Here is a 25,645-nt window from a genome sequence, read left to right on the forward strand (position 1 = left end):
GAATAGTGCAATGTGTCATCACCAAAGTCACATTTTGATATGCGAAGCGCTCGGATATGGAGAGCGGTTTCGCTCTAGGACTTCTAGATGGACAATGTGCTCTCGTATTTGTTATTATTGAACATAATTCAAAACACAAGCCTGTGTTGCCCCAAACAAACTGTTTCTTATGGCTTCCAAGTACATCTAAAACTCATTTTTAGCTTCTACATACTGATATTCCTTGTGTATCTCGTCAGAGGTAAAAGAGTGATTGCGGGACCTGTCTGTCGCTCATCTGTCTGGGTCTCACCTGTCTGTGTCTCACCTGTCTGGGTCTCACCTGTCTGTATCTCACCTGTCTGTGTCTCACCTGTCTGTGTGCTCTCAGGTGTCTCTGCTGGCGGTGGATGAGATGCACATGTCCCTCCCCCTCCTGACACGGGACCTGTACTGGAACGACAGCGAGGCGCGGCCGCCGTACACGCTGGCCGCCGCAGACTACTGCATCGCCTCCTTCTTGGGCTCCACCACCGACATGGGGTCAGCACACACACACACACACACGCACACACATGCACACACACACACACACACGCACGCACGCACACACACACACACGCACACACACACACACACACACACACACACACACACACACACACCCACAGAGACAGACAGAGAGACAGACAGACAGACACAGACACACACACACACACACAAGCACGCACGCACGCGTGCACGCACACACCCTCCTCCCCCCCTCCTCTCCTACCCCTCTCCGCCACCTCTCAATTGCGATCTCACGTGATACTTGTACTACGGAGTGACAATAAAAATCTTGAATCTTGAATCTTGAATCTTGAACACGCACAATACAACCAAACAAGTTGATTTCAAGATTCAAGATTCAAGATTTTTATTGTCACTCCATGGTACAAGTATCACGTGTGAAATTCTTGTGCTGTGGACTCCGTTTACAACATAGTACAAATATAACAGGGCATATGAGTGCAAAAACAACAAGAGACAGTGGCATATTCACTGCACATAGGTGCACATGGCATGTGCATACTTTAGACGTGCTTAAACATTTTAAATTCGGCGTATTTGACATACAGGTGCAAATAGCATATTCCTTATTAAACATACAATTAAACTCGGTGTTTTAAATTCGGCGTATTTGACATACAGGTGCAAATAGCATATTCCTTATTAAACATACAATTAAACATTAGACATACGTAATGGTAGCAGCTACAGTACGGTACAGTACGGCTACTACACTATTTGTGTATGTTAAGGAGTCTCGTGGCCTGCGGGAAGAAACTGTTCCTCAAGCGATTTGTGCGTGCTTTTGGAACCCTGTATCTTCTCCCTGAGGGTAACAGGGAGAACAGGCTGTTGTGGGGGTGGTTTGTGTCTTTGATGATCTTCAGGGACCTCCTGAGGCACCGCTGATTGTACAGTTCCTGCAGTTCTGGCAACTCACATCCTGTTACGTGCTGGGCCGCGCGTCTCACTCTCCGTAGCGCCCTGCGGTCCATGGTGGTACAGTTCCCGTACCAGGTGGTGAAGCAGCCAGTCAGCAGGCTTTCAATGGTGCCTCTGTAGAAGTCCCTAAGGATTTCTGACCTTAGCCCAAATTTCTTCAGGCGCCTGAGTCCGTGTATTCGCTGTTGGGCCTTTTTGACAACAGTGGCGGTGTGGCCGGCCCAAGTCAGGTCCTGGTGGATGTTGACTCCCAGGTACTTGTCCACCCTTTCCACCACTGTGCCGTTGATGGTGATTGGGGGGTGTGTGCCCCCCCCCCCCTCCTGTAGTCTACAATGATCTCCTTGGTTTTGGAGACATTCAGAGAGAGGTGGTTGTCCTGGCACCATTGTTCCAGGGCCCCCACCTCCTCTCTGTAGGCCGTCTCGTCGCCCCCCGAGATCAGCCCCACGACTGCTGTGTCGTCTGCAAACTTCACGATGGTGTTCGAAGTTTGAGTCGCCACGCAGTCGTGGGTGTAGAGGTCGTACCAGACGGGGCTGGAGACGCACCCCTGGGGTGCTCCTATGCTGATGGTCAGTGGGGAGGAGGTGAGGTTGTCCACCCTCACCACCTGGCGGCGGTCTGTCAGGAAATCCAGGATCCAGTCGCACATTGCTGTGTTTAGTCCCAGATCCTTGAGCTTGTGTACCAGCCTGGAGGGTACTATGGTGTTGAATGCTGAGCTGTAGTCCACGAACAGCATTCTTACATAGGTGTCCTTCCCCTCCAGGTGGGACAGGGCGGTGTGGAGCACGTGTGCTACTGCATCCGCTGTGCTCCTGTTGGGGCGGTATGCAAATTGTAGCGGGTCGTGGTCCGGGGGGAGTGTGGGGCGGATCTGTGATATGACCAGCTTTTCAAAGCACTTGCTGGCTATTGGCGTGAGGGCTATTGTGAGGGCTATAGTGCCAAAGATGCACTAAAAACACACAGCTGGTCTGCTTGCTAGTTTGCGATGTTTCTTTCTTTTAGAATTGTGTCATCATCTCCTCCCCCTCATGCCAGTTGAAACGCAGGTGAAGTTAGCTCCTCCCCCTCATGCCAGTTGAAACACAGGTGAAGTTAGCTCCTCCCCCTCATGCCAGTTGAAACACAGGTGAAGTTAGCTCCTCCCCCTCATGCCAGTTGAAACACAGGTGAAGTTAGCTCCTCCCCCTCATGCCAGTTGAAACACAGGTGAAGTTAGCTCCTCCCCCTCATGTCAGTTGAAACACAGGTGAAGTTAGCGCCTCCCCCTCATGCCAGTTGAAACACAGGTGAAGTTAGCTCCCCCCCCTCATGCCAGTTGAAACACAGGTGAAGTTAGCTCCTCCCCCTCATGTCAGTTGAAACACAGGTGAAGTTAGCTCCCCCCCCTCATGCCAGTTGAAACACAGGTGAAGTTAGCTCCTCCCCCTCATGCCAGTTGAAACACAGAAGTTAGCTCCTCCCCCTCATGCCAGTTGAAACACAGGTGAAGTTAGCTCCTCCCCCTCATGCCAGTTGAAACACAGGTGAAGTTAGCTCCTCCCCCTCATGCCAGTTGAAACACAGGTGAAGTTAGCTCCTCCCCCTCATGCCAGTTGAAACACAGGTGAAGTTAGCTCCTCCCCCTCATGTCAGTTGAAACACAGGTGAAGTTAGCGCCTCCCCCTCATGCCAGTTGAAACACAGGTGAAGTTAGCTCCCCCCCTCATGCCAGTTGAAACACAGGTGAAGTTAGCTCCTCCCCCTCATGCCAGTTGAAACACAGGTGAAGTTAGGCCATATAACACATTTAGACTTGAGACTTGACTTTAATGACTTGGACTTGAGCCTCAGGACTTGAGACTTGAGCAGAGCTGACTCATCAGACTGTCCCTCCACTCCTGCAGACTGTCTGACATCCTGCAGTTCGAGGAGGTGGACCTTAGCGGCAGTCGCCCCCGGCAACACGACTCTGTTCTCACTCGCCGGCAGGAGTCGGTAAGGAGACCCATAGAGGACCGCAGAGATGACATATTTTTGTAGGCGGAAGGCGGAAGTCTCGGACCTCCTGGATCTTACGGGGAAAAGTCAATGGGGTTTTAGAATGAGGATTTCAATTAAATGCATAAAATATGATTTATGGGAGCGGAAATTTGGTTCAGCAGGATAATCTTCACAAACGTGAATCACTTTTATGACTTTTGAAACGTAAATGTGTTTTTCTAATGTCATTTTTACGCTTCAAAGGGCATAAAAGTTATTCACATTCGTGAAGATTATCCTACTGAATGTGAACCCACATTACCACTTCCATAAACTTTTGTTAACCACAGACCTATTTTCTGCATTTAAGTGAAATCCCTATTCTAAAACCCCATTGACTTTTCCCCATAAGATCCAGGAAGTCTGGGATTTCCACCTTGCGAATACAAAAATATGTCATCCCTGTGGTACTGTTGTTTTTAACTGAATATGTATTTTGTTGCTGATGAAGAAAGGTTTTTCAGTCAGAGCTTAGACAGAAAAGGTTAACCGTACTTTCTCACATAATGATAGATTATGTCACCTTTTCATGCAAAAAGTTCATACATTATTTACGCAACTCATATATTCAATGCGACACCTCTTTTTGATTCTCATTTTCTTATTTCCAATCACACTTTTGTGAGTGAATCCATATGTGTATTTCTTTCAATAGTTATATCTTCCTGTCTAAATGCACTTTCCCCCAATGCTGCCTGTTCTTGATCAGATTCCAGATGAAAATCATCTTCCTGGCTCAGTCGAGTTGTTTTAGACTCTAAGCTAAGTCTAAGACTCCAGATAACATTAACTCACAGTACTATGTTTTTTTATTCTTTTGATCCCATCAAGCATTACCCAGAGAAGACCAATAATCATTCGTACTTACCGCTTTGCTGCATTAGGATCCAGCCGACCACGCCAATTGATGATGAAGCTTCTTTGACTACTTTGAAATATTGTAGCAGTCATTAATGTGTCTCCCAGGCAATGACTCACAGAAATGTACTAATATCAGAACAGATAAGTTAGCACTGATACAGTGGCATCGTACAGGAAGTGATAGCATAGATATGACATAATTATGTTTTATACGTACATATATGAGAAGCATTGATCATCTTAAACGCTTCCTCAGGTTCTGGGTCGAGTCCGCCGGCTGCTGAGTGTCCAGGAGCCGGCGGAGCTGTGGGCAGCACGGCCCGCCTTCAAACGCCACAGCAGCGACGCAGCGGGCGGCTTCTTCCCCTACATCCCCGACTACAGGTAGGCCTACAGGCAGTACTGCAGTACTGCAGTAAGCATACACAGATTCAAATTACTTGCAGGAATGAGCTCAATATTGACATTGACATCCTTTAAGAGGATGGCTTCTTAAGAGGACTATGAAATCAACTTAAAGCTCCAATTCACAACTTCAGTTTCACAATCATAATTTAATTCATAATCAAACAAAATAATTAGCCTACTTCAGAGAGCTAATAAGTTTGTGCAAAGATTGCAGGTAGCAGACCTTTAGATCCCAAAGACTTTTAGTGTAACTCAATGGAGTTGAACATAGCGAAAATTAGCATCACAGCATCATGCTAGTTTGACTTGATTCACCAGTGCAGAGAGGGTTTGTTGCATTGTTTTCTTTTTGGATGATTGGTTAGCGGAATTCAGTGCGTAATAAATGCCTGAGCATAACCACGCCCAATACAAAACCAATATTAGGAATGTTTACACAAATTTAAATGACAATATTTCAATTTGGATTGAAACTATCTAATACTTTGTAGGCTATATACTTACTATTATATAATACCCTAAATTGATTATTGGATTTGGGTTTCCAGAAGCTTTAACCGTTTGTCTTTCAACATGTTCTCATTCCAGCTGGGTAATATAGTATCACCACTCAAAAATAGACCAGACGATGATGTGGGAGGAGTAGGGTTTAATTCGTTTTACAGTTTCTGCAGTTTTGCGGTCTTTAGACTTCATAATTGGACAAAAGTTTCTCCTCATTTGGGCCCACATTTCGGTGAAAGTTGCAAAGCTGTAGCACGTATGGCTGATTTTTTATGAATTTTCAAAGTTTGAAACTTTAGACGGTCGCTGTAGTGCCGCCGTTAGGAATATTGGCGCCAAATTTGCATCAAAGACGTTTGGCATGGGACTGGACCTTTGTGCAAAGTTTGGTTAGTTTTCATGCATGGGAAGTCGAACTTCCCGGGAGAAGAATAATACAGGCAAATACAATAAGTGGCCCTGCCACTTCGCTGGCCCGGCCACTAATTACACGTCTGTGCAATAGGCTAAGTAGGTCTAAATAACTCAGATATAGGTTTGCAATTGTAACGTTCCATATAATGAAGTATCTCGTGCTTGTTGATTTAATGATTGTTTTGCACCTGCTGCTCACGTTTGAGATACTTCTGGCTCGCCTGGAAAGAAGGTGGGAGCAGCCGAGTACAGTCAGCCAATCAGAGGCAGAGAGGGGCGGGTCATGCCTTCGCCTAGCCTTCGCCATCATGGGGAAAAAATATCGCTTCGGGTGCTGGGATAACGTAATGCATTATGGGTAGTCGGCTACTGTGGCTAATAATGCTAGCGGCTAGCGTAATAGTTACTTTACATGGCAGTAAAACGCCACTGAATGACCAAATTGATTGAACTTTTAACCATTTCGAGTAACACTGTTTCCATACGGACCCCCAGCGTTGGTTAGTTGTTTATAACGTGACTATATTTATAAGTTTTATAACGTACTCCAGTTTCCAGTTTATAATTAAATCTGCATACTAATATATATTAATATATTAAATCTAAATAATTATAAATCCTAATCTGCATACAAGGATACCTGGCGCGTTTCATTTGGGCACAAGGTGCGTGAGTGAGAACAGGGTGTGTCTTTCCATCATCCATTTTGTTTTTCCATCCATCCTCCCAGAGTGCACCCTGGCCCTGAGGACATGGCTCCGCCCTCCTCCTCTGTGGAGATGTTGGCCACGCTGCGGGAGGTGAGCAGCGCCCCTCCCTCCCCTGACACGCCTCGCACGCCGTCCACCGACACACCCCTTCCCCAGGTTGTCGTCAGCCCGCCACTGGCCGGTTTCCGTGGCGACGTGGACTTCTTCATTGTTGGCGGTGCGCTGAAGCCTCAGAACGGCGTGGAGGGGGGTGGGCTCCAGCCTCAGGTAGCCCCGCCCCCCGCCGAGGAGATGCAAGGCCGGGACGACCCCAGGTGACTCACTGTGTTCAGTGTGTTGAGGTCACATGACTCTTTGTTTACTGTAGGTGTGTCCCCTCCTTGTTTTCTTTTCCGATGTCCCCTCACACATAGCATTATGTATGCTGCTTGACCACTCCTTGTTTTACGTGTTTAAGCAATATTACATGCCAACCTGCAGTCCAGCCTTCAATAGTCTCTCAAGCCAGACTGTCTCTTCTACATTCTGCGAATACAGCTTAAACAGTCTGTAATTCACACCCATAGAACATGGACAAAGGAAGTTGGGGGTGGGGGGGGGGTGAAAAGCTTCAGACCGGAGGAAGTTTGAACCGATGCAGGCGATTGAAGAAATATAAGCGGATGTCCCGTCTAAACTGAGGAGTAACTAAAGGGCCTTTTTTGGGGGATTCAGATTTACTCCAGAAATCTGGGGGGGGCGGCTGTAGAAAAGGCCCTCATACCGACTGATGAGACCATACACATTGGAACACCCACGGGCCGGATGCGAACCGGCGACCTAACAAGCTGATATCATGGACTGTTCCTCTTCTTCTTCTGTGGTGTTTTGTGGCATTGGCATCCGTTATGTTGCATTACGGCCTCCTTCTCGATTTATCCATCCACTGTTTCCCTACATTCTGTCCTGTCCTCTCATTCCATTTCCCTCACTTCCCTCCCCGCCCTTCTGTTTCGACTCGACCAACTCAAGCCCATTCGAGGAAACTACATCTTTCCGAGTGCATGTCATGGAGTGGACCACTGTCATCGGTGCCACTTAAATGTGAGGTCATCGATGATGTCACTGCAACTGTGAGGTTATCGATGATGTCATTGCGACTGTGAGGTCATCGATGCTGTCATAAGTGCAGTTGTGATGTCATCAGTGATGTCATATATATGCCAAGACATAAATAAGCGATGTTTAGGGGCACTTTACACGAGGACGGTTTCCTATGGAAACGGGCAATTATTTTATCGTTAGTGCCTCCCGTTAAGACGGCGACGGCGAATTCGCGCTTAGGAAACGACACATTTTAAAACCACCCTCTAGAGTGAAATTGTTGGTGACGCTGAGCGCTCCATGTAATCGCTTTGGAACGGCACATCTCAGAAACTGACGTGCCTGCACAGGCGACACACGCCATAGCCGTGTGCGAGTTGGCAACCAAATAAAACATCAGTATGAATGAAATTTGGCAACGTTCAGAATTAAGCTACACTGCGGCCAACTTCAGTTACATGTTCATAATGTTACTGCTGCGAGGAGCCGATGGCTGTCGGCATTTAACGTTAGTAAAGCACGTCGACAGTGTTTTCTCACTGCCAGTAGCCTACAGTAGGGTTTGACAGATAGCGCTAGTCCGACAGCACAGTCTGACTGTGCTGCGCTGACCGGGAGCCTGCCGGTCCTCGCTGCTCGTTAAAGATTTCCAATAGGCGTTATTCTGATAAACTGGTCACATATATGTTACATTCTCACCCGACAAATATTAAAACTTTAAAACATTTTTTTTTTTTTTTTTGCTTGAAAAAAGCTTTTTGGCAAGTCTAAATGACTGCGGTAGGCATACTCTACTTCCGCGTTTAAAACAGGAAAGACGATCACGAAATTACGTCATGCAGAACATCCTTGTATGGGCAAAGAATAAGGTGATCACACTGCCACCTAGTGACCTGGCATGTACATTACGGCGTTTTAAAAATTCAACAGCGCTCATGTAAACAGGGAGAAGGTGTGAAGGGAAAGGTGTGAAGGAAACGCTGTTGTGTCGTTTCTTTCAGAAACTGTCCTCGTGTAAAGGGTCTGTTCTGTTCTGTTCTGTGTTGTTCGGCTGCTAACCACTTGATCAGCTGCCTTACCTCAGCCTGTTGGCCCCAATAAAGCTGGAAAGGTTCTGATCGATCACCTGCCAGTTCCAATTCAAATAATCCAGCACATAAGTGGAAGCTACAACTTCCCTACAATATTTTAGCTAGGTGTGCTGTCATGCTGATTTGATCATGTTCTAAATGTCTAGCAGTTGACCAATCAGATTGCTTGGGCGAAACTACCTGTTGTATAGCCTAACCTTTGCTTTTCACTCCTCTTCTGACCCCTGCTTTGTTTTCTGATCCTATTCCTACGTCCTTTCTTTTCCCAGGGACGGCTCTTTGCTCTGTCACTCCCCCACCCAGTTGGGACCCAAGAAGTTTCGGTGGAGCACACACAAAGGTGCGGCCCGCCCCCCTGCCCGGCCCCGCGCTCGACAGCTCTCCTTCCAGTTCTCCAGACAAGCATCAAAGGTGTCGGTCCGCAGCCTGCCGAGCCCCGAGGCACTGGGCAGGAAGGGGCGGGACTTCCTGCGACCCCCCCACTTGCCCGCCCAGAGCGACACCCACCACGACTTCCTGGGCATGCTGGGAGCAGAAGATGGCAAGAGGGAAGGAACGAATGACAGCCAAGAGATCAAAAATACCAACTCCCAATCGCAGAGCTCAGAGGACAAATGAGAACCAGCCAGAGAGAACTTGTAACAAAACTGTTCTATCATGGAGGCCATTTACACCTGGCATTAACATGCGTTTTCTGCCATCAGATTGCAATCCGATTGTATTTTATCACTTGAAAGTACAGGTGTAAACACCCCCAAAACGCATTGAAGAAGGATTGCAATCTGATCGGCCAAACCACCTCCGGAGGTGGTCAGGGACGCATTATGACAACATTTAACACAAGTGTAAATGCAATGCGTCCTCTCAAAACGCATTCAGCAACTACCATACGGAAATACACCGCACCGGTGTGTGCCCTCATCTCGCTGCTGTGTCAAATGCGCACACACACAGGCAGCCTGTCACCGGACCGGCTAAAAATTCTCTTCCCCCCCCCCCCCCCCGCTCCGCTTTTGCACAACACTCTCTTTCTGCTAGGTAGCGTTGCTTCAAAGTTTTGCTGCGGAGGTTTTGCCACGGCTTATCGAACCCTTTCTCCCTCATTTTCCTTTCATTTTCCGCTCCTTTTCCAAAGGAGAAGTGTTGATATAAAAGAGAAATTATGCTCTCAATTGTATAACGTTGTAATTTAGGATGTTACCTGAACGCAACACAGGTGGTTACAGCCAATGACATGCACGGAAAACGTATGTATGTGTGTGTGTCTCGGACCCAGTGTCAAACAGCTCCATGGGAGAATAACCTACAGAGAAAACTGCTATATCGACACGTCTGAAAAACTACCTCATGAGAGCGCAAAAGCTTTTTGCAATATTTGGGAGGTTTTTCGAAATTTACGTGTTTGCATTACCCGATTTTTATTGCGATATTTAGTAATGGAAACACGGCTTACAGACAGGCCAAGGACAAGAACAAGAAAAGTGGCAGGGGCAGAGCAACGTGTCCTTTTTATAAAGAAATAGATGCAGTGCTGCGTGATCGGCCATCGTTTTGTCCAGGTGAAGGGGACGTTCACTGTGCATTTGAGCTTAACAATAACCTCTATTTCCCTGTGCATGTATGCAAACAAACATGCATGCACACGTTCAGGGGGCGCGCGCGTGATGACGTTCGAGCTGGAGAGCAATCGGATTGCAATCTGTTCACCCAAAACGCATGTTAGTGCCAGGTGTAAATGGAATCAGGCTGAAGTGATAAAATACAATCGGATTGCAATCTGATGGCAGAAAACGCATGTTAATGCCAGGTGTAAATGGCCTCAGAGAGTTTGCAATAAAACTGTCCAGAGGGTTTGTAAGAAACCACTGTCCAATCAGAGGGTTTGTAGCACTGTCCAATCAGAGAGTTTGTAAAAAAACATTGTCCAATCAGAGGGTTTGTAACAAATCACTGTCCAATCAGAGAGTGTGTAACAAAACACTGTCCAGAGAGTTTGTAACAAAACACAGTCCAATCAGAAAGTTTCTAACAAAAACTGTCCAATCAGGGGGTTTGTAACAAAACACTGTCCCATCAGAGTTTGTAACAAAACATTGTCCAATCATAGGGTTTGTAACAAATCACTGTCCAATCAGAGTGTTTCTAACAAAATGCAGTCCAATCAAAGAGTTTCTAACAAAAACTGTTCAATCAGGGGTTTTTAACAAAATGCTGTCCAATCAGAGTTTGTAACAAAACACAGAGAGTTTGTAACAAAACTGTCCAATCACAGGGTTTGTAACAAAACACTGTCTAGAGAGTTTGTAACGAAACAGTCCAGAGAGTTTCTAACAAAAACTGTCCAATCAGGGGGTTTGTAACAAAACTGTCCAATCAGTTTTTTTTATTATTATTTATTTTACATTTATTTTACCAGGTAGTCACTTGAGATCAGTGATCTCTTTCGAGCGAGACCTGGCCAAAATGGCAGCATTTAAAAGCAAGTTAACAGTTAAGCAAGACACAAACACAGACAGGAACATAAAAGGCAACGTGGTGACACAAGGATAAAATTGAGCTGGAACAGCCAAGTTTGAATGGGATAGGGAGGAGATTGGAGAGTAGGGTAACAAGGCCAGGTCGAAACCTGGCATACGCCCGGTGCATGGGATCGTCACCCATGTATACCCATACACATTTTAACAATCAACAGAACACATATAAGCCGTCATCTGATTTTCCACCTTTTTTCCCTGTTTGTGTTTAGGGATGCAGAATATTTTTACCTTTTAAACCTTTTAAAGTTGAAGGCTACATGCCATTTGTTCATTGGAAAGGAGATCTCACCGCTGTTTACATGCTTTTCCGATCGGCTAACACGCTAGTTATAGCCTACTTAGCTCAGCTGTTAGCTACTTATCTTAGCTCTCTGCCTCGCGGTAAGATGTTCATGTTCCTTACGCATAACATTCATGTATATTTGCTGGAAGGGGAGACGTCTCCCGCTACTGTTGATGTCCAGAGACACTGGGAAATGTGTGTTATTTGTTGCGTTATTTGCTGCGTCGCGTGTAACGTTAACATGGGCGCGGACCCTCTGCGGCCGTGAGCGACTCTGTCAAGCTAAACAAGATCAGATCGGGGCAGAGAGGAAGTCCGAAACCGGACATTCATCAAATAAAACAAATTTCAAAGTAAAAGCCCATCTTGATGAAAGGGTGCCAGGAGTCGTGTATGCAGCGATTGGGACACACATGCTCCCATAGGCCAGTGCAAGCACCGGCCTAAAAAGGTAAGATAAGAAAGGGGGGGGGGGGGGGGGGGTGTTACGAAGGGTCGCTGAGGAGAGAAGGTCAAATTAATGAAAAATAAGCATCATAAGCATCGACACATTCTACAGCAAAGCAGTGACATTATATTCCTGCAGTTTTTTGAAGTCCATTCCAGGCAGACAGAGCATTGTCCAATGAGAGTTTGTAACAAAACACTGTCCAATCAGAGGGTTTGCAACAAAACACTGATCAATCGAGGGTTTGTAACAAAACACCATCCAACCAGAGAGTTTGAAACAAAACTGTCCAATGACTCCAATCAGAGGGTTTGTAACAAAACACTGTACAGAGAGCTTGTAACAAAACTTGACTTGACCTATTTTAATTACTTGAAAAGGTTTCTAAAGTTTTGACTTGAGATCCCGATGATTGTGTAAATGACTTAATTTGAAATTGATGAGATTTGCTGCAGCAGACGAGTGAATTTAAATTCTGTTTTTCTGAATTTGTATGGAATGACTGAATTTATTGAAGTTAAAACTGATTATAGAAATCAAACTCATAATGCTCTTGCAAGTTTTCATCCCATTAAAACCATATTGCATATTGATGATTTAAGAGGAAAGTCAGAATTTCTGAGATTAAAGTCAGAATTTTGGGGGGAGACAGAAAACAGAAGGCGACAGTGTTGCCAACTTGGCGACGTGGTCATGTTTGTCATTTTTTTGTCATATTTGAAGGTGGACATAGTCTCGCAAGAACATGAACCTGAGACTAAAGCATTATAAAATGTAAAAAACAGCTGTCACAGCTGAGCTCGCTGTGATGTTGAGAATAAAAGGTTTTTGCAACACATTTTATAGAACTCGTGTGTTCGATTGATAGGGTGGAGAGACTCTGGAGATGATGCGCCATGGATGCAGTTATGGAAATCCCCCCTCCGTGGGCTCCCAAAATCGTGACTGACTGACAGACACCGCCCACCCACCTAGGCGCCATCGTGCAACTGTGCACCATCGGCTCATACTACATCACAGTCAATTGCTGAAGTGACATCATTGATGACATCGCTGATTGACATCACAATTGCTCAAGTGACATCACTGATGACATCATCACTGATGGAGAACTGTTTTTTGGGGCAACGGTGTGTGGCTGGAGGAGAGGGACAGAATGTAGGGAAACAGTGCATGGATAAATCCAGAGGGAGGCAGTAATGCAACATAAAGGATGCCAACTTGTCATAAAACACCACAGAAGGAGATCATCACTGATGACATCACAATTGTGACAGACACCCACTTAGCTAAGAGATATTGACAGTCAAATCAAAGTAGAGCCATAATACATTCTTTAATTTTCTATTCCGTTGTTTCATTTGTAATAAGAGATTGAAATTGTGTCTTGAGATTGCCTGCAAGACTTTTAAATGCGAAAAATAGTTGGTGCTCAACTGATCTTGATGATATAAAATGTGATTGTATTGATGTGTTTATGGATCACATTGACGTTAGTCATGGTGGTCCTGTTGCGGGGCGGTGCCACCGTGCCTGGCGGTCGCGAGGCCGATCCGGTCCTGGCCGCGGTCGAACACACTATAGAACTCAGTCAGAAATACATCTCCCAGAATCCACAGCGGCCCCTCTGGAGACAAGATGTCCACCGCCTGGAAACCACTGAAACACAACTGACGGTCTGCCAGCACCTCCTGTGCGGAGAGAGAGAGGGGGAGACACTATGACTGACAAAGACAGACAGGCAGGCAGACAGTCAGACAGACAGACAGGCAGACAGACAAGCAAACAGACAGGCAGGTAGGCAACTTTTCTTTCGAAGCCACCAGGCAGGCAGACAGACAAGACAGACAACACAGACCAGCAAACAGACAGGCAGACAGACAAGACAGACAACACAGACCAGCAAACAGACAGGCAGACAGGCAGTCTCACCTTCCTCACGTAGTGTTCAGCAGTCAGAGTGTACTCTGTTCCGCCGAGGACGAAAGTCACGTGAGGCAAACTGGACAGTCTGGCACAGTCGATCAGGTACTACACACACACACACACACACACACACACACACACACACACACACACACACACACACACACACACACACACACACACACACACACACACAGGTGTGTTCTATGATTTGATGCCTTTATACAGAATCACACTGTAACTGGAAGCCCTTAAAGAAATCCCTGATTGACAGTATGATGATTGAACAAATGGTTCATGAGTTATGGTCAATATTTCCTAAGTGCCGCCCTTGGTGAAGATATTTTGGTTGATGGCGGCCATGTTTGTCAACCGATCTGGCTTATACTTGTGTATAGACGTGTGTATAGCAGTCCCCCATGGCTGTATACCACATTTCAAAATGCAAAAATTTGATATCACAATCCTGTTTTTCACATGATGCAAATTAGTAAACAATCCATCATGGTGGACATTTTATGATCCAAGAGGCTTTTTTGGAGAGCACACAGAGAGCCAAAGCCCCTCCCCTTCCTGTAGGGCCCTATGCCAACCAGCATCTGAGAAAATATGAATGCTGCTGAATGATGAGAGACAATATTTTTTTCCGATCCTGTTTGAATATTGCCACATATGATGTTTGTCAATTTAAAAGATAACGTTACAAGTCAAGAAAGTCCCAATTTGTGGTAAAACTGTTGCACTATACATTATAAATAAAAAAAGACCATACACACAACCAGTCATAAGTGACGTCTCTCTCACCAGGCCATGTAGGTGTTGGTGTGAAGTATATTGTGCGAGGTTTCGTACAAAAAACTAAACGTTACATTTCCGTTTCACAACAAACTGCAGCTTACTTGACGTGCAAACTTATCTTAATTTGAGGAGAAAATCACATGTGGACTTCATGGCACAATTCAAACGCGATAAAAAAAAGTATCATCTCTCACCGCTCATATTTCTTTCGAGGCTGGTGCGTAGCTGAAGCAAGAAGTAGGCGGTGACTTTGGCTCTCTATTCAACTGGACTTGAGTGTCAAATTACAAGTCAAGCGTGGCCTTTCCAAAACTGCACTTTTGGGCCTTAACTACAGCGCCACCATCTGGCCGATTCAGCTCATATTTCTGGGGAAGCGTTTGCACATCATTTCCAGTTATAAAGTGCCAAAGTCATGCCCTCTTCCGGGTTTGGCATGGGGCTTAAGGGATTTCATTTCCCATAGACGTTTGGTAAAATCCTCATAAAAAGAGTTTTACTCAGACAAACCAGATTCACTGTCACTGTTCGCTCATTCCAGCTCACGACAATTTGAGAAGGCAAATAATAATAAACTGGCAGAAACATAGAAGGGTTCTACTTCCTACTTCGGGGTTTGAACCCTAAATATCAGATTGGATTTAGAGGCGTTTCTCTGAGTGAAGTCCACCTCTCCGATATTAGTGGGCGTGGCTCCGATCAGCTGCTGCAGGTTGAGGATGTCATTGGTCGGTCCGGCGATGAGGGAGGTTCCCGTGTCGACCATCGCCTGGCAACCATGAGGACAGAACGAACTGACGCCCTGCACGGCCACACTGGACCGTATGTACGCACACGCACACGCACACACAGACACACACACACAGACACAGACACAGACACAGACACACACACACACACACACACACACAGACACAGACACAGACACACACACACACACACACACACACACACACACAGACACACACACAGACACAGACACAGACACAGACACAGACACAGACACACACACACACACACACACACACACACAGACACACACAGGTTTAGGTCAGGTTTGGGGAGTCATGCACGGTCCTCACAAGAACAGCAATACAAATGGGTGTGACTGACACCTGTCCATCTTAATCTGCCAGTATCCCTTAGCGGTGACAGGGAGCCAGTTGATTGGTCCGTTGTACAACGCCTCGTCTGTTCCGCCTAGCAACATCTCGCCGTCCGGGTCGCCGCCACCCTTCCTGCAGACAGAGACAGAGATGGTTTGCTGGAGAAGTAGTGGAGTCCATGGAGCCCCGGGACCTGGTGGAACATATGAGGCTGTGTCCACTTGGTCTTCAAATGCATTTTGGGTGATCATCACAAGTGGACAGCGCTAAATACAAGAGCAACACGATCACCACGCACCAGGTCTGAAGAAGGGCTCATGAGTGTGACAAAAAGTTCTGGAAACACCCCATCGCACCTGCTGAGGTAAAAGGAGAAGACGGGCTGCCCCACGGCCTTCTGGGCCATCATGTTGTCAAAAACGGGGTTTCCCAGGATCTGCGCCAGGGACGGGTAGGCCAAGCCCAAAACGCCGTCGAACCTCGCCATGACGAATGTAGCTCCGGGCTCATAGACCGACTCCCCGAACTCCTGGTTCACCACCGTCACACCTCCAACCTGAAACAGGAGAATACAAAAGCATGCACAATAGAACATCATGGACAATAGAACATCATGGACAATAGAACAGCATAGACAATAGAACATCATGGACAATAGAACAGCATGGACAATAGAACAGCATAGACAATAGAACATCATGGACAATATAACAGCATGGACAATAGAACAGTGTAGAAAAGGCCCGTAAGGCCCCACCATCAGGCCTGTTCGTGGGGTAACTAACGCGCACGATCCGAAGGAGCCCGCGACCCAACGATGATGTCAACGCGGTGACATCATCGGTGATGATGTCAGAGTTCACCTTGTGAGGTCATTGGTGATGTCAGAGTTTCCCCTGTGAGGTCATCGGTGATGTCAGACGGTCTAGGCTGTCTCCAGACTGTGTGATGTCAGACGTGACCTTGTGAGGTCATCAATGATGATCAACAAACTTCCTTACAAACTGGACCTTCGAGCCGGAAGTTTGTAAGGAGTTTGTTGAGTTTCGCTGGATCTTAGGTAAGAGCTCGATGAGTGATCGGTTAGAACCACAGAGATGTCTTTCAGGCTTTTATTTGGAATATCAGGCAGAAGTATCAGGCAATGCGTGATCAGCCCTTCCGCGGGCAACGTTGCATCATCATCGTAGGAGGGCTGATCCGTGAGCGGCTGCTTCCGGGACGAGGGTCGGGGTCTTAATCGGCCTCGGCTAGGTCTACTGGGTGAGGGTGTATGATGTTCGACAGACCCGAAACACCTACATCACTGATGACGCGTCCCAGCGCATGCTGTAGTATGTATTTTTAACATAGAATCCTGGCTCCCCTGACCAGTGACACTTAGGAATAGACTAGGTGACAACCAAGTATAGATTGGTGACAAGCTGGAGAGACAGTTGATGGTCAGAGAGACGGCATCCAGTACGGGATGGGTTTAGCACCCCAGCCTGGCTCTCTCGTGAGGGAGAAATCCACAAACGCTACGGATTAGCCTCCTGAAAATCTGTGTAAAGATCGGCGCGGCCTGGGGTCCTTCAGGCTAGAGCGAGGTGCTCGGCGCAGCCGAATGATGTGCAACGCACAGGCCTTCTTGAAGCATCCTCTCTGCCTCTGAATGCCTTTGCCCCGGGAGGGTCTGGTGAGACGATGCTGTAGTAGTATGTATTTTTAACATAATGTAGAGTAGTAATAGTATCAGTAGAGTAGTAATAGTATCAGTAGAGTAGAGTCGTAATAGTATCAGTAGAGTAGAGTAGAGTAGAGTAGTGTAAAGTAAAGTAGTGTAATGTAGAGTAGTAATAGTATCAGTAGAGTAGAGTAGCAATAGTATCAGTATAGTAAAGTAGTGCATGTAGTGTAGAGTAGTAATAGTATCAGTAGAGTAGAGTAGTAATATTCTCAGTAGAGTAGAGTAGTAATATTCTCAGTAGAGTAGAGTAGTAATAGTATCAGCAGAGTAAAGTAGTGTAGTAATAGTATAAGTAGAGTAGAGTAAAGTATTGTAGTGTAGAGTAGTACTAGTATCAGTAGAGTAGAGTAGTAATAGTATCAGTAGAGTAAAGTAGTGTAGTGTAGAGTAGTAATAGTATCAGTAGAGCAGAGTAAAGTAGTGTAGTGTAGAGTAGTAATAGTATCAGTAGAGCAGAGTAAAGTAGTGTAGTGTAGAGTAGTAATAGTATCAGTAGAATATAGTAGTATCAGTAGACTAGAGTAAAGTAGTGTTAGTGTAGTGTAGAGTAATAATAGTACCAGTAGAGTAGAGTAAAGTAGAGTGGTGTAGTGTAAAGTAGAGGAGAGTAGTGTAGAGTAGTAATAGTATCAGTAGAATAGTGTAGTGTAAAGTAGAATACAGTAGTGTAGTGTAGAGTAGTAATAGTATCAGTAGAGTATAGTAGTGATAGTATCAGTAGAGTAAAGAAAAGTAGAGTAAAGTAGTGTTAGTGTAGAGTAGTAATAGTATCAGTAGAGTAGAGTAAAGTAGAGGCGTGTAGAGTAGTACATAGTATCAGTAGAGTAGAGTAGTAATAGTATCAGTAGAGTAGAGTAGTAGTATCAGTAGAATAGAGTAGTGTAGACTAGTAATAGTATCAGTAGAGTAGAGTACTAGTATCAGTAGAGTAGAGTAGTGTAGACTAGTAATAGTATCAGTAGAGTAGAGTAGTAATAGTATCAGTAGAGTAGTAGTATCAGTAGAGTAGAGTAGTAATAGTATCAGTAGAGTAGAGTAGAGTAGAGTAGTAATAGTATCAGTAGAGTAGTAATAGTATCAGTAGAGTAGAGTAGAGTAGAGTAGTAATAGTATCAGTAGAGTAGTAATAGTATCAGTAGAGTAGAGTAGTAGTATCAGTAGAGTAGAGTAGTAATAGTATCAGTAGAGTAGAGTAGTAATAGTATCAGTAGAGTAGAGTAGAAATAGTATCAGTAGAGTAGAGTAGTAATAGTATCAGTAGAGTAGAGTAGTAATAGTATCAGTAGAGTAGAGTAGTAATAGTATCAGTAGAGTAGAGTAGTAATAGTATCAGTAGAGTAGAGTAGTAATAGTATAAGTAGAGTAGAGTAGTAATAGTATCAGTAGAGTAGAGTAGTAATAGTATCAGTAGAGTAGAGTAGTAATAGTATCAGTAGAGTAGAGTAGTAATAGTATCAGTAGAGTAGAGTAGAAATAGTATCAGTAGAGTAGTAGTATCAGTAGAGTAGAGTAGGGTAGTAATAGTATCAGTAGAGTAGAGTAGTAGTATCAGTAGAGTAGAGTAGGGTAGTAATAGTATCAGTAGAGTAGAGTAGTAATAGTATCAGTAGAGTAGAGTAGTAGTATCAGTAGAGTAGAGTAGTAGTATCAGTAGAGTAGAGTAGAGTAGTAATAGTATCAGTAGAGTAGAGTAGTAGTATCAGTAGAGTAGAGTAGTAATAGTATCAGTAGAGTAGAGTAGTAGTATCAGTAGAGTAGAGTAGGGTAGTAATAGTATCAGTAGAGTAGAGTAGGGTAGTAATAGTATCAGTAGAGTAGAGTAGTAGTATCAGTAGAGTAGAGTAGTAGTATCAGTAGAGTAGAGTAGTAGTATCAGTAGAGTAGAGTAGTAATAGTATCAGTAGAGTAGAGTAGTAGTATCAGTAGAGTAGAGTAGGGTAGTAATAGTATCAGTAGAGTAGAGTAGTAATAGTATCAGTAGAGTAGAGTAGTAGTATCAGTAGAGTAGAGTAGTAATAGTATCAGTAGAGTAGAGTAGTAGTATCAGTAGAGTAGAGTAGTAATAGTATCAGTAGAGTAGAGTAGTAGTATCAGTAGAGTAGAGTAGAGTAGTAATAGTATCAGTAGAGTAGAGTAGAGAGACCTTCAGTGTCTCTCGGGCCATGACTCCCAGCAGGTGTCCTGATCCGTAGTGAATCCCAAACATTCGCCCGTCTGGACGGAACGTCGTCGAATCAAATGCCTTGAACCGCTGGTGCAGGACTGGACACACACACACACACACACACACACACACACACACACACACAGAGCCACGCACACACACACACACACACACACACACACACACACGTGGGCCATGAACTTCTGATGTTGGTCAGACAAACAGTGAGTCAGGCTGTCCTGACACACAAACTGCACACACAAAAACCAACGCTTTACGCTTCTGAAGCCAGGGAGTGTACAATCTGAAGCCAGGGAGAGTACAATCTGAAGCCAGGGAGAGTACAATCTGAAGCCAGGGAGAGTACAATCTCAACAACTTGAAGAACTTTGGTTTGTTTGGGTAAGTCAAAGCACTTCGTGATGGTTTGGGTTAGGCTTAAATAACAACAAGTTCAATGTAACTTACACTTCAAATGTACAGTTTGAACATGCCGGCCTTGAACACAGCTTTCCAGTGTGAAAGACAAGTGATACTCAACTTGGGGCCCCACGATAGGGTGCAGAGTGGCCCCGCCCCCTGACCATTTAAAAATGCAGAAGGAAAACTAACGTGAAAGAAAGTTTGACTGAGCTCCAGCAAAATTGTCAAATACCGCCATCTGCTCACCACCCAGGCACTTATATGTACTTAACTTAACCTAACTAACTTAACTTAACTATCCTCTTTGCACAAAATTGTCATACTAAACTCCGGCTGACACCCCAAAAACCTACAATCCGCTACACAGAAAATATAATAAATAAATAAATAAATATTAATGTGTGTTTATTAACTGGCCCCTGGTCTCCTATCATTTTACAAAAGTGGCAAATTGAGTATCCCTGGTTTAGGGCTTAGGGCCACCACACTATTCCAATAGCAGACTATGACGTTGATACACTATATATAAATGCTGATATATGTATTTTTGCTTCTGAAATGTTGACATTCTACAGTTACATTCTATGTATCCGTGGATTACAGAGACGTAAAATGCTAACATTTTATTCTGGCGACCAGGCTCCCCACACACACACGCACGCACGCACACGCACGCACACGCACACACACACACACACACGGCAGACATGTCGTACCGCAGGCTTGGCTCACACAGTAGGAAGACGGCACCCACAGGTCAGCTGACCCGGTGTCAAACACCACCGAGAAGTTCTGCTCCGGAATCCCCAGACTGATCTGCCCGTAGTACTGGGCCTGACACACACACACACACACACACACACACACACACACACACACACACACACACACACACACACACACACACACACACACACACAGAGAATCCTTATTTGTTATTTGTAGAAACTGTGGAGAACCTGTACAGGTTGCTGATGCCTGCTGAACCCTGCTGCAGTGCCTCTGAGCAAGGCACCAGGCACAGCTTCTCTCCATTGGCAGCAGTGTTAAGAAGCCGAGCTTCTGTGTGATCACAGTTTCTGTGTTTCAACATCTGTTGTCAAGATTAGTCAAGACAAGACGAGACGAGACTGCACTTTATTGATGGCCTGACAGCACATCATTTACTGTTATTTACTGTTAGCATTTTGTGACCCTCGATCAGAGGACAAAGTCGGCTTCGTAGTTGTCCACACAGTATCGTTATGTCCATGCTTCCCATTAAATACCTCCACCAAGGTTACGTTTTCCTGTTTGTCTGTTTGTCTGTTTGTTTGCAGGATTATGTAAAAACTACCAGGCTGATTTCCATGAGAAGTGGTGGAAAGGGTATAGCATGGGCCAAGGAAGAAACCCATTACATTTTAGCGCAGAGCCGATCAGATTCAGGTGAAGGGAGGGGGCGGGGCAAGGGAGAAGTTCAAGTTCAAGTTCAAGTATTTATTTGTCCTATGTATAATACAATGTATAAATACAATGAAATTCTTTATGCTCTGAGCACCCTCAGCCTTACATACACAAGGACATGGTCACAAAGACGGACAGAAAAAGGGTGTAGACCTACATAACTATGTAGGCTACACGTCATGTCTGTACACAGTGCGTGTAGACATAACACAAACCACGATACAGTACAATACAATAATGGTGCACAACAAAGTGACAGTGTGTTGCAGTGTGTGTGAGTCAACTGTTCAGCAGCCTGACTGCCTGAGGGAAAAAGCTGTTACTGAGATGGGTGGTGTGTGATTTGATGCTCCGGAAGCATTTTTTTGGAAGGGAGGAGTGAGAACAGGGTATGAGCGGGGTGGCTGGTGTCTTTGATAATGTTCTCGGCTTTCTTTTTACAGCGAGTGGTGAAGATGTTATGGAGGTTTGGTAGTTCTGTGCCAATGATTTTAGCTGCTGTCTTCACAGAGAAGGGGTCGTAGCTAGGGATAGGAAGGTTGTAGAGTCAGGGTTTGTGGGGTGGGTAGGGGGAGTGGCTAGGTATAATGTGGGTGGTGGGAAGGGGCGTGGTCAGGGGAGGGACGGGCCGAGGGAGAAACAGCTGCAGCTAGGGATAGGAAGGTCATAGAGAGTCAGGGTAGGAGGGGGTGGGTAGGGGGAGTGGCTGGTGGGATGCGGGCGGGTCAGGGTTCTGATTGGACTCAGAGCAGAGTGGAGCATTGTCCTTGGCGGAGGTCTGCGCTCTCTGAGTGCACTTCTAGTTTTCTATGTAAAGCAGCCATGCAATGCATTCTGGTAGAACCACGTGCGTTTCTGAGAGACGGGGCGTCACGTTGGCCCCTCCACATCTGCATAAAGTTCAAGTTTAGGCTACTAATATGCAAATCATTGGCGCCCAGCAATACATGGCCCCTCTGGGTCATGGCTGATTTCTTGCCTCAAATGTTTTCAGAAACACTTTTCGGTGAACCATTTTCGTAAGAGAACGTTTCCAAAGGAGACGCCATGTTTTTCCCGTTTGAGATCCAGGCAGACAGCCCAGCGAGTGACAGCACATTCGTCCAGTCAGGTGCAGCAAGGAACCAATACCAAAGCCCGCCCATCAAGCAGCGCGACCCCTCACACCCAAAAATGCCCCTGTGGATCAGAATTAACATTGCTGCCAATGTTGAGAACCGATCTACTGTGTAACCTGCTGAGACAAGGCAGAAGTACATCAGCCATGTTGGTGAAAACAGACAATATCGGACTGAAGATGAACTATCCCAAAACTACTGATTTCTTTTCTTTAAGAGGAAGGTTGGGTCTTTCTGGGATTTGAACCAACAACCTGCAGCACGACGTCTCGCTCTTACGTCCATGAAGTTGTAGAGTTTTTCACTGGAGCGTCCGAGGCGCAGCGAGGGTGTCCCGGGCGGGAAGCACTGTGCGTAGCGCCGGTTGAACATGTCAGGCCGGTGGTCCCGCATGAAGTCCTGCAGAACCCCGTCGGCACGCAGGTGGCTGCGAATCGTACGCACCCTCTTCAGAGGCACCCTGGGGAGGGAGGAAGGCTTTCAGTTTTACCATTCATTTATATTGTTTTGCTGTTTTACTGTGGCTAGTAGTAATAGCAGTAGTAATAGTATAAGTACTAGTAGTAGGCTAGTAGTGGTAGTACATGACCCATTTATCTAGGAACTCAAAGAGCTAGATGACATAGCCCCATGTTGACTAAATGTTTCAGAAGATTTTCCAGCCTGGCAATTAGAACATCCTGGTGAAATTCTGAATCTTTGGATTTTTCCACACATGAAAACAGTGAAATATGAAGGTTATCAGAGATTCTCCTTCAACACAGAGCCCAAACAGTTTGACAGGAGGCGTCCTACCTGAGCGCACACACACACACACACACACACACACACACACACACACACACACACACACACACACACACACACACACACACACACACACACACACACACACACCTTCTCACCTGAGCAGAGCCGAGCCGCTCCAGACCCATGAGCACCACAGACTGACCAACAGCAGCCGCAACATGTCAGTTAGCTGTCTGTCTGTTGCCTGTATGTCTGTCTGCTATCTGTCAGTCAGTCAGTGTGTGTGTGTGTTGCAGGCAGACTGGTGTGTTGTGGAGGTTGAAGCTCTGCTCTGATTGGATCTGATTCTCTGATCAAACACTGACAATCCACCCCAAAACTCATTCACATAGTGTGTGCGTGTGTGTGTGTGAGAGAGAGAGAGAGAGAGAGAGAGAGAGAAGAGTGTGTGGTGTTCGTGGCTCTTCTCACGAAAAGTTTAAAACAGCGCACAGCTTCAAGATTAACTGTTAACAGATGACATGTTGGTCTCAGACTGTCAGGAGCCATGCTGTAGTTTAGTTTTGGTGTGGATCGTCCCTGATTGTAGTTTTAGTTTTGGTGTGGATCGTCCCTGGTTGTAGTTTTAGTTTTGGTGTGGATCGTCCCTGGTTGTAGTTTAGTTTTGGTGTGGATCGTCCCTGATTGTAGTTTTAGTTTTGGTGTGGATCGTCCCTGGTTGTAGTTTAGTTTTGGTGTGGATCGTCCCTGGTTGTAGTTTTAGTTTTGGTGTGGATCGTCCCTGGTTGTAGTTTTAGTTTTGGTGTGGATCGTCCCTGGTTGTAGTTTAGTTTTGGTGTGGATCATGGTTGTAGTTTAGTTTTGGTGTGGATCGTCCCTGGTTGTAGTTTAGTTTTGGTGTGGATCGTCCCTGGTTGTAGTTTTAGTTTTGGTGTGGATCATCCCTGGTTGTAGTTTAGTTTTGGTGTGGATCATGGTTGTAGTTTTAGTTTTGGTGTGGATCGTCCCTGGTTGTAGTTTTAGTTTTGGTGTGGATCGTCCCTGGTTGTAGTTTTAGTTTTGGTGTGGATCGTCCCTGGTTGTAGTTTTAGTTTTGGTGTGGATCGTCCCTGGTTGTAGTTTTAGTTTTGGTGTGGATCGTCCCTGGTTGTAGTTTTAGTTTTGGTGTGGATCGTCCCTGGCTGTAGTTTAGTTTTGGTGTGGATCATGGTTGTAGTTTAGTTTTGGTGTGGATCGTCCCTGGTTGTAGTTTTAGTTTTGGTGTGGATCGTCCCTGGTTGTAGTTTTAGTTTTGGTGTGGATCGTCCCTGGTTGTAGTTTTAGTTTTGGTGTGGATCGTCCCTGGTTGTAGTTTTAGTTTTGGTGTGGATCGTCCCTGGTTGTAGTTTTAGTTTTGGTGTGGATCATCCCTGGTTGTAGTTTTAGTTTTGGTGTGGATCGTCCCTGGTTGTAGTTTAGTTTTGGTGTGGATCGTCCCTGGTTGTAGTTTTAGTTTTGGTGTGGATCGTCCCTGGTTGTAGTTTTAGTTTTGGTGTGGATCGTCCCTGGTTGTAGTTTTAGTTTTGGTGTGGATCGTCCCTGGTTGTAGTTTAGTTTTGGTGTGGATCATCCCTGGTTGTAGTTTAGTTTTGGTGTGGATCGTCCCTGGTTGTAGTTTAGTTTTGGTGTGGATCATCCCTGGTTGTAGTTTAGTTTTGGTGTGGATCATCCCTGGTTGTAGTTTTAGTTTTGGTGTGGATCGTCCCTGGTTGTAGTTTAGTTTTGGTGTGGATCATCCCTGGTTGTAGTTTAGTTTTGGTGTGGATCATCCCTGGTTGTAGTTTAGTTTTGGTGTGGATCGTCCCTGGTTGTAGTTTTAGTTTTGGTGTGGATCGTCCCTGGTTGTAGTTTTAGTTTTGGTGTGGATCGTCCCTGGTTGTAGTTTAGTTTTGGTGTGGATCGTCCCTGGTTGTAGTTTTAGTTTTGGTGTGGATCGTCCCTGGTTGTAGTTTTAGTTTTGGTGTGGATCATCCCTGGTTGTAGTTTTAGTTTTGGTGTGGATCGTCCCTGGTTGTAGTTTTAGTTTTGGTGTGGATCATCCCTGGTTGTAGTTTAGTTTTGGTGTGGATCGTCCCTGGTTGTAGTTTAGTTTTGGTGTGGATCGTCCCTGGTTGTAGTTTTAGTTTTGGTGTGGATCGTCCCTGGTTGTAGTTTAGTTTTGGTGTGGATCATCCCTGGTTGTAGTTTTAGTTTTGGTGTGGATCGTCCCTGGTTGTAGTTTAGTTTTGGTGTGGATCATCCCTGGTTGTAGTTTTAGTTTTGGTGTGGATCGTCCCTGGTTGTAGTTTAGTTTTGGTGTGGAT

At 45.4% G+C, this 25,645-nt stretch overlaps 2 protein-coding genes across 2 annotated transcripts in view; one reads left to right on the forward strand and one right to left on the reverse strand.

The window, feature by feature from the left end:
• The window catches only part of LOC310771575 (bestrophin-3-like), a gene marked incomplete at both ends in the record, with an annotated part of 24,288 nt that extends 15,095 nt beyond the window's left edge, over window positions 1-9,193 (forward strand). Inside the window, 5 exons of the mRNA XM_083631920.1 lie at window positions 371-522; window positions 3,369-3,459; window positions 4,622-4,749; window positions 6,422-6,715; window positions 8,845-9,193. Of these exons, the coding sequence (XP_083488046.1) occupies window positions 371-522; window positions 3,369-3,459; window positions 4,622-4,749; window positions 6,422-6,715; window positions 8,845-9,193 (1,014 nt within the window). The remainder of the gene's footprint in view (window positions 1-370; window positions 523-3,368; window positions 3,460-4,621; window positions 4,750-6,421; window positions 6,716-8,844) is intronic.
• A 4,143-nt stretch (window positions 9,194-13,336) lies between these two features.
• Window positions 13,337-23,488, reverse strand: LOC310771587 (cathepsin E-like; the record flags this gene model as incomplete). The annotated part of the gene is made up of 9 exons (XM_083631921.1): window positions 13,337-13,534; window positions 13,776-13,874; window positions 15,238-15,382; window positions 15,683-15,805; window positions 16,030-16,229; window positions 19,546-19,664; window positions 20,706-20,823; window positions 22,833-23,013; window positions 23,451-23,488. The coding sequence occupies 9 exons, from the start codon at window positions 23,486-23,488 to the stop codon at window positions 13,337-13,339; spliced, it is 1,221 nt and encodes a 406-aa protein (XP_083488047.1).
• Between the last annotated feature and the right edge of the window lie 2,157 nt (window positions 23,489-25,645).

This window comes from Poromitra crassiceps (genome assembly GCF_964638095.1).
Source record: "Poromitra crassiceps genome assembly, chromosome: 2".
NCBI lineage: Eukaryota > Metazoa > Chordata > Actinopteri > Beryciformes > Melamphaidae > Poromitra > Poromitra crassiceps.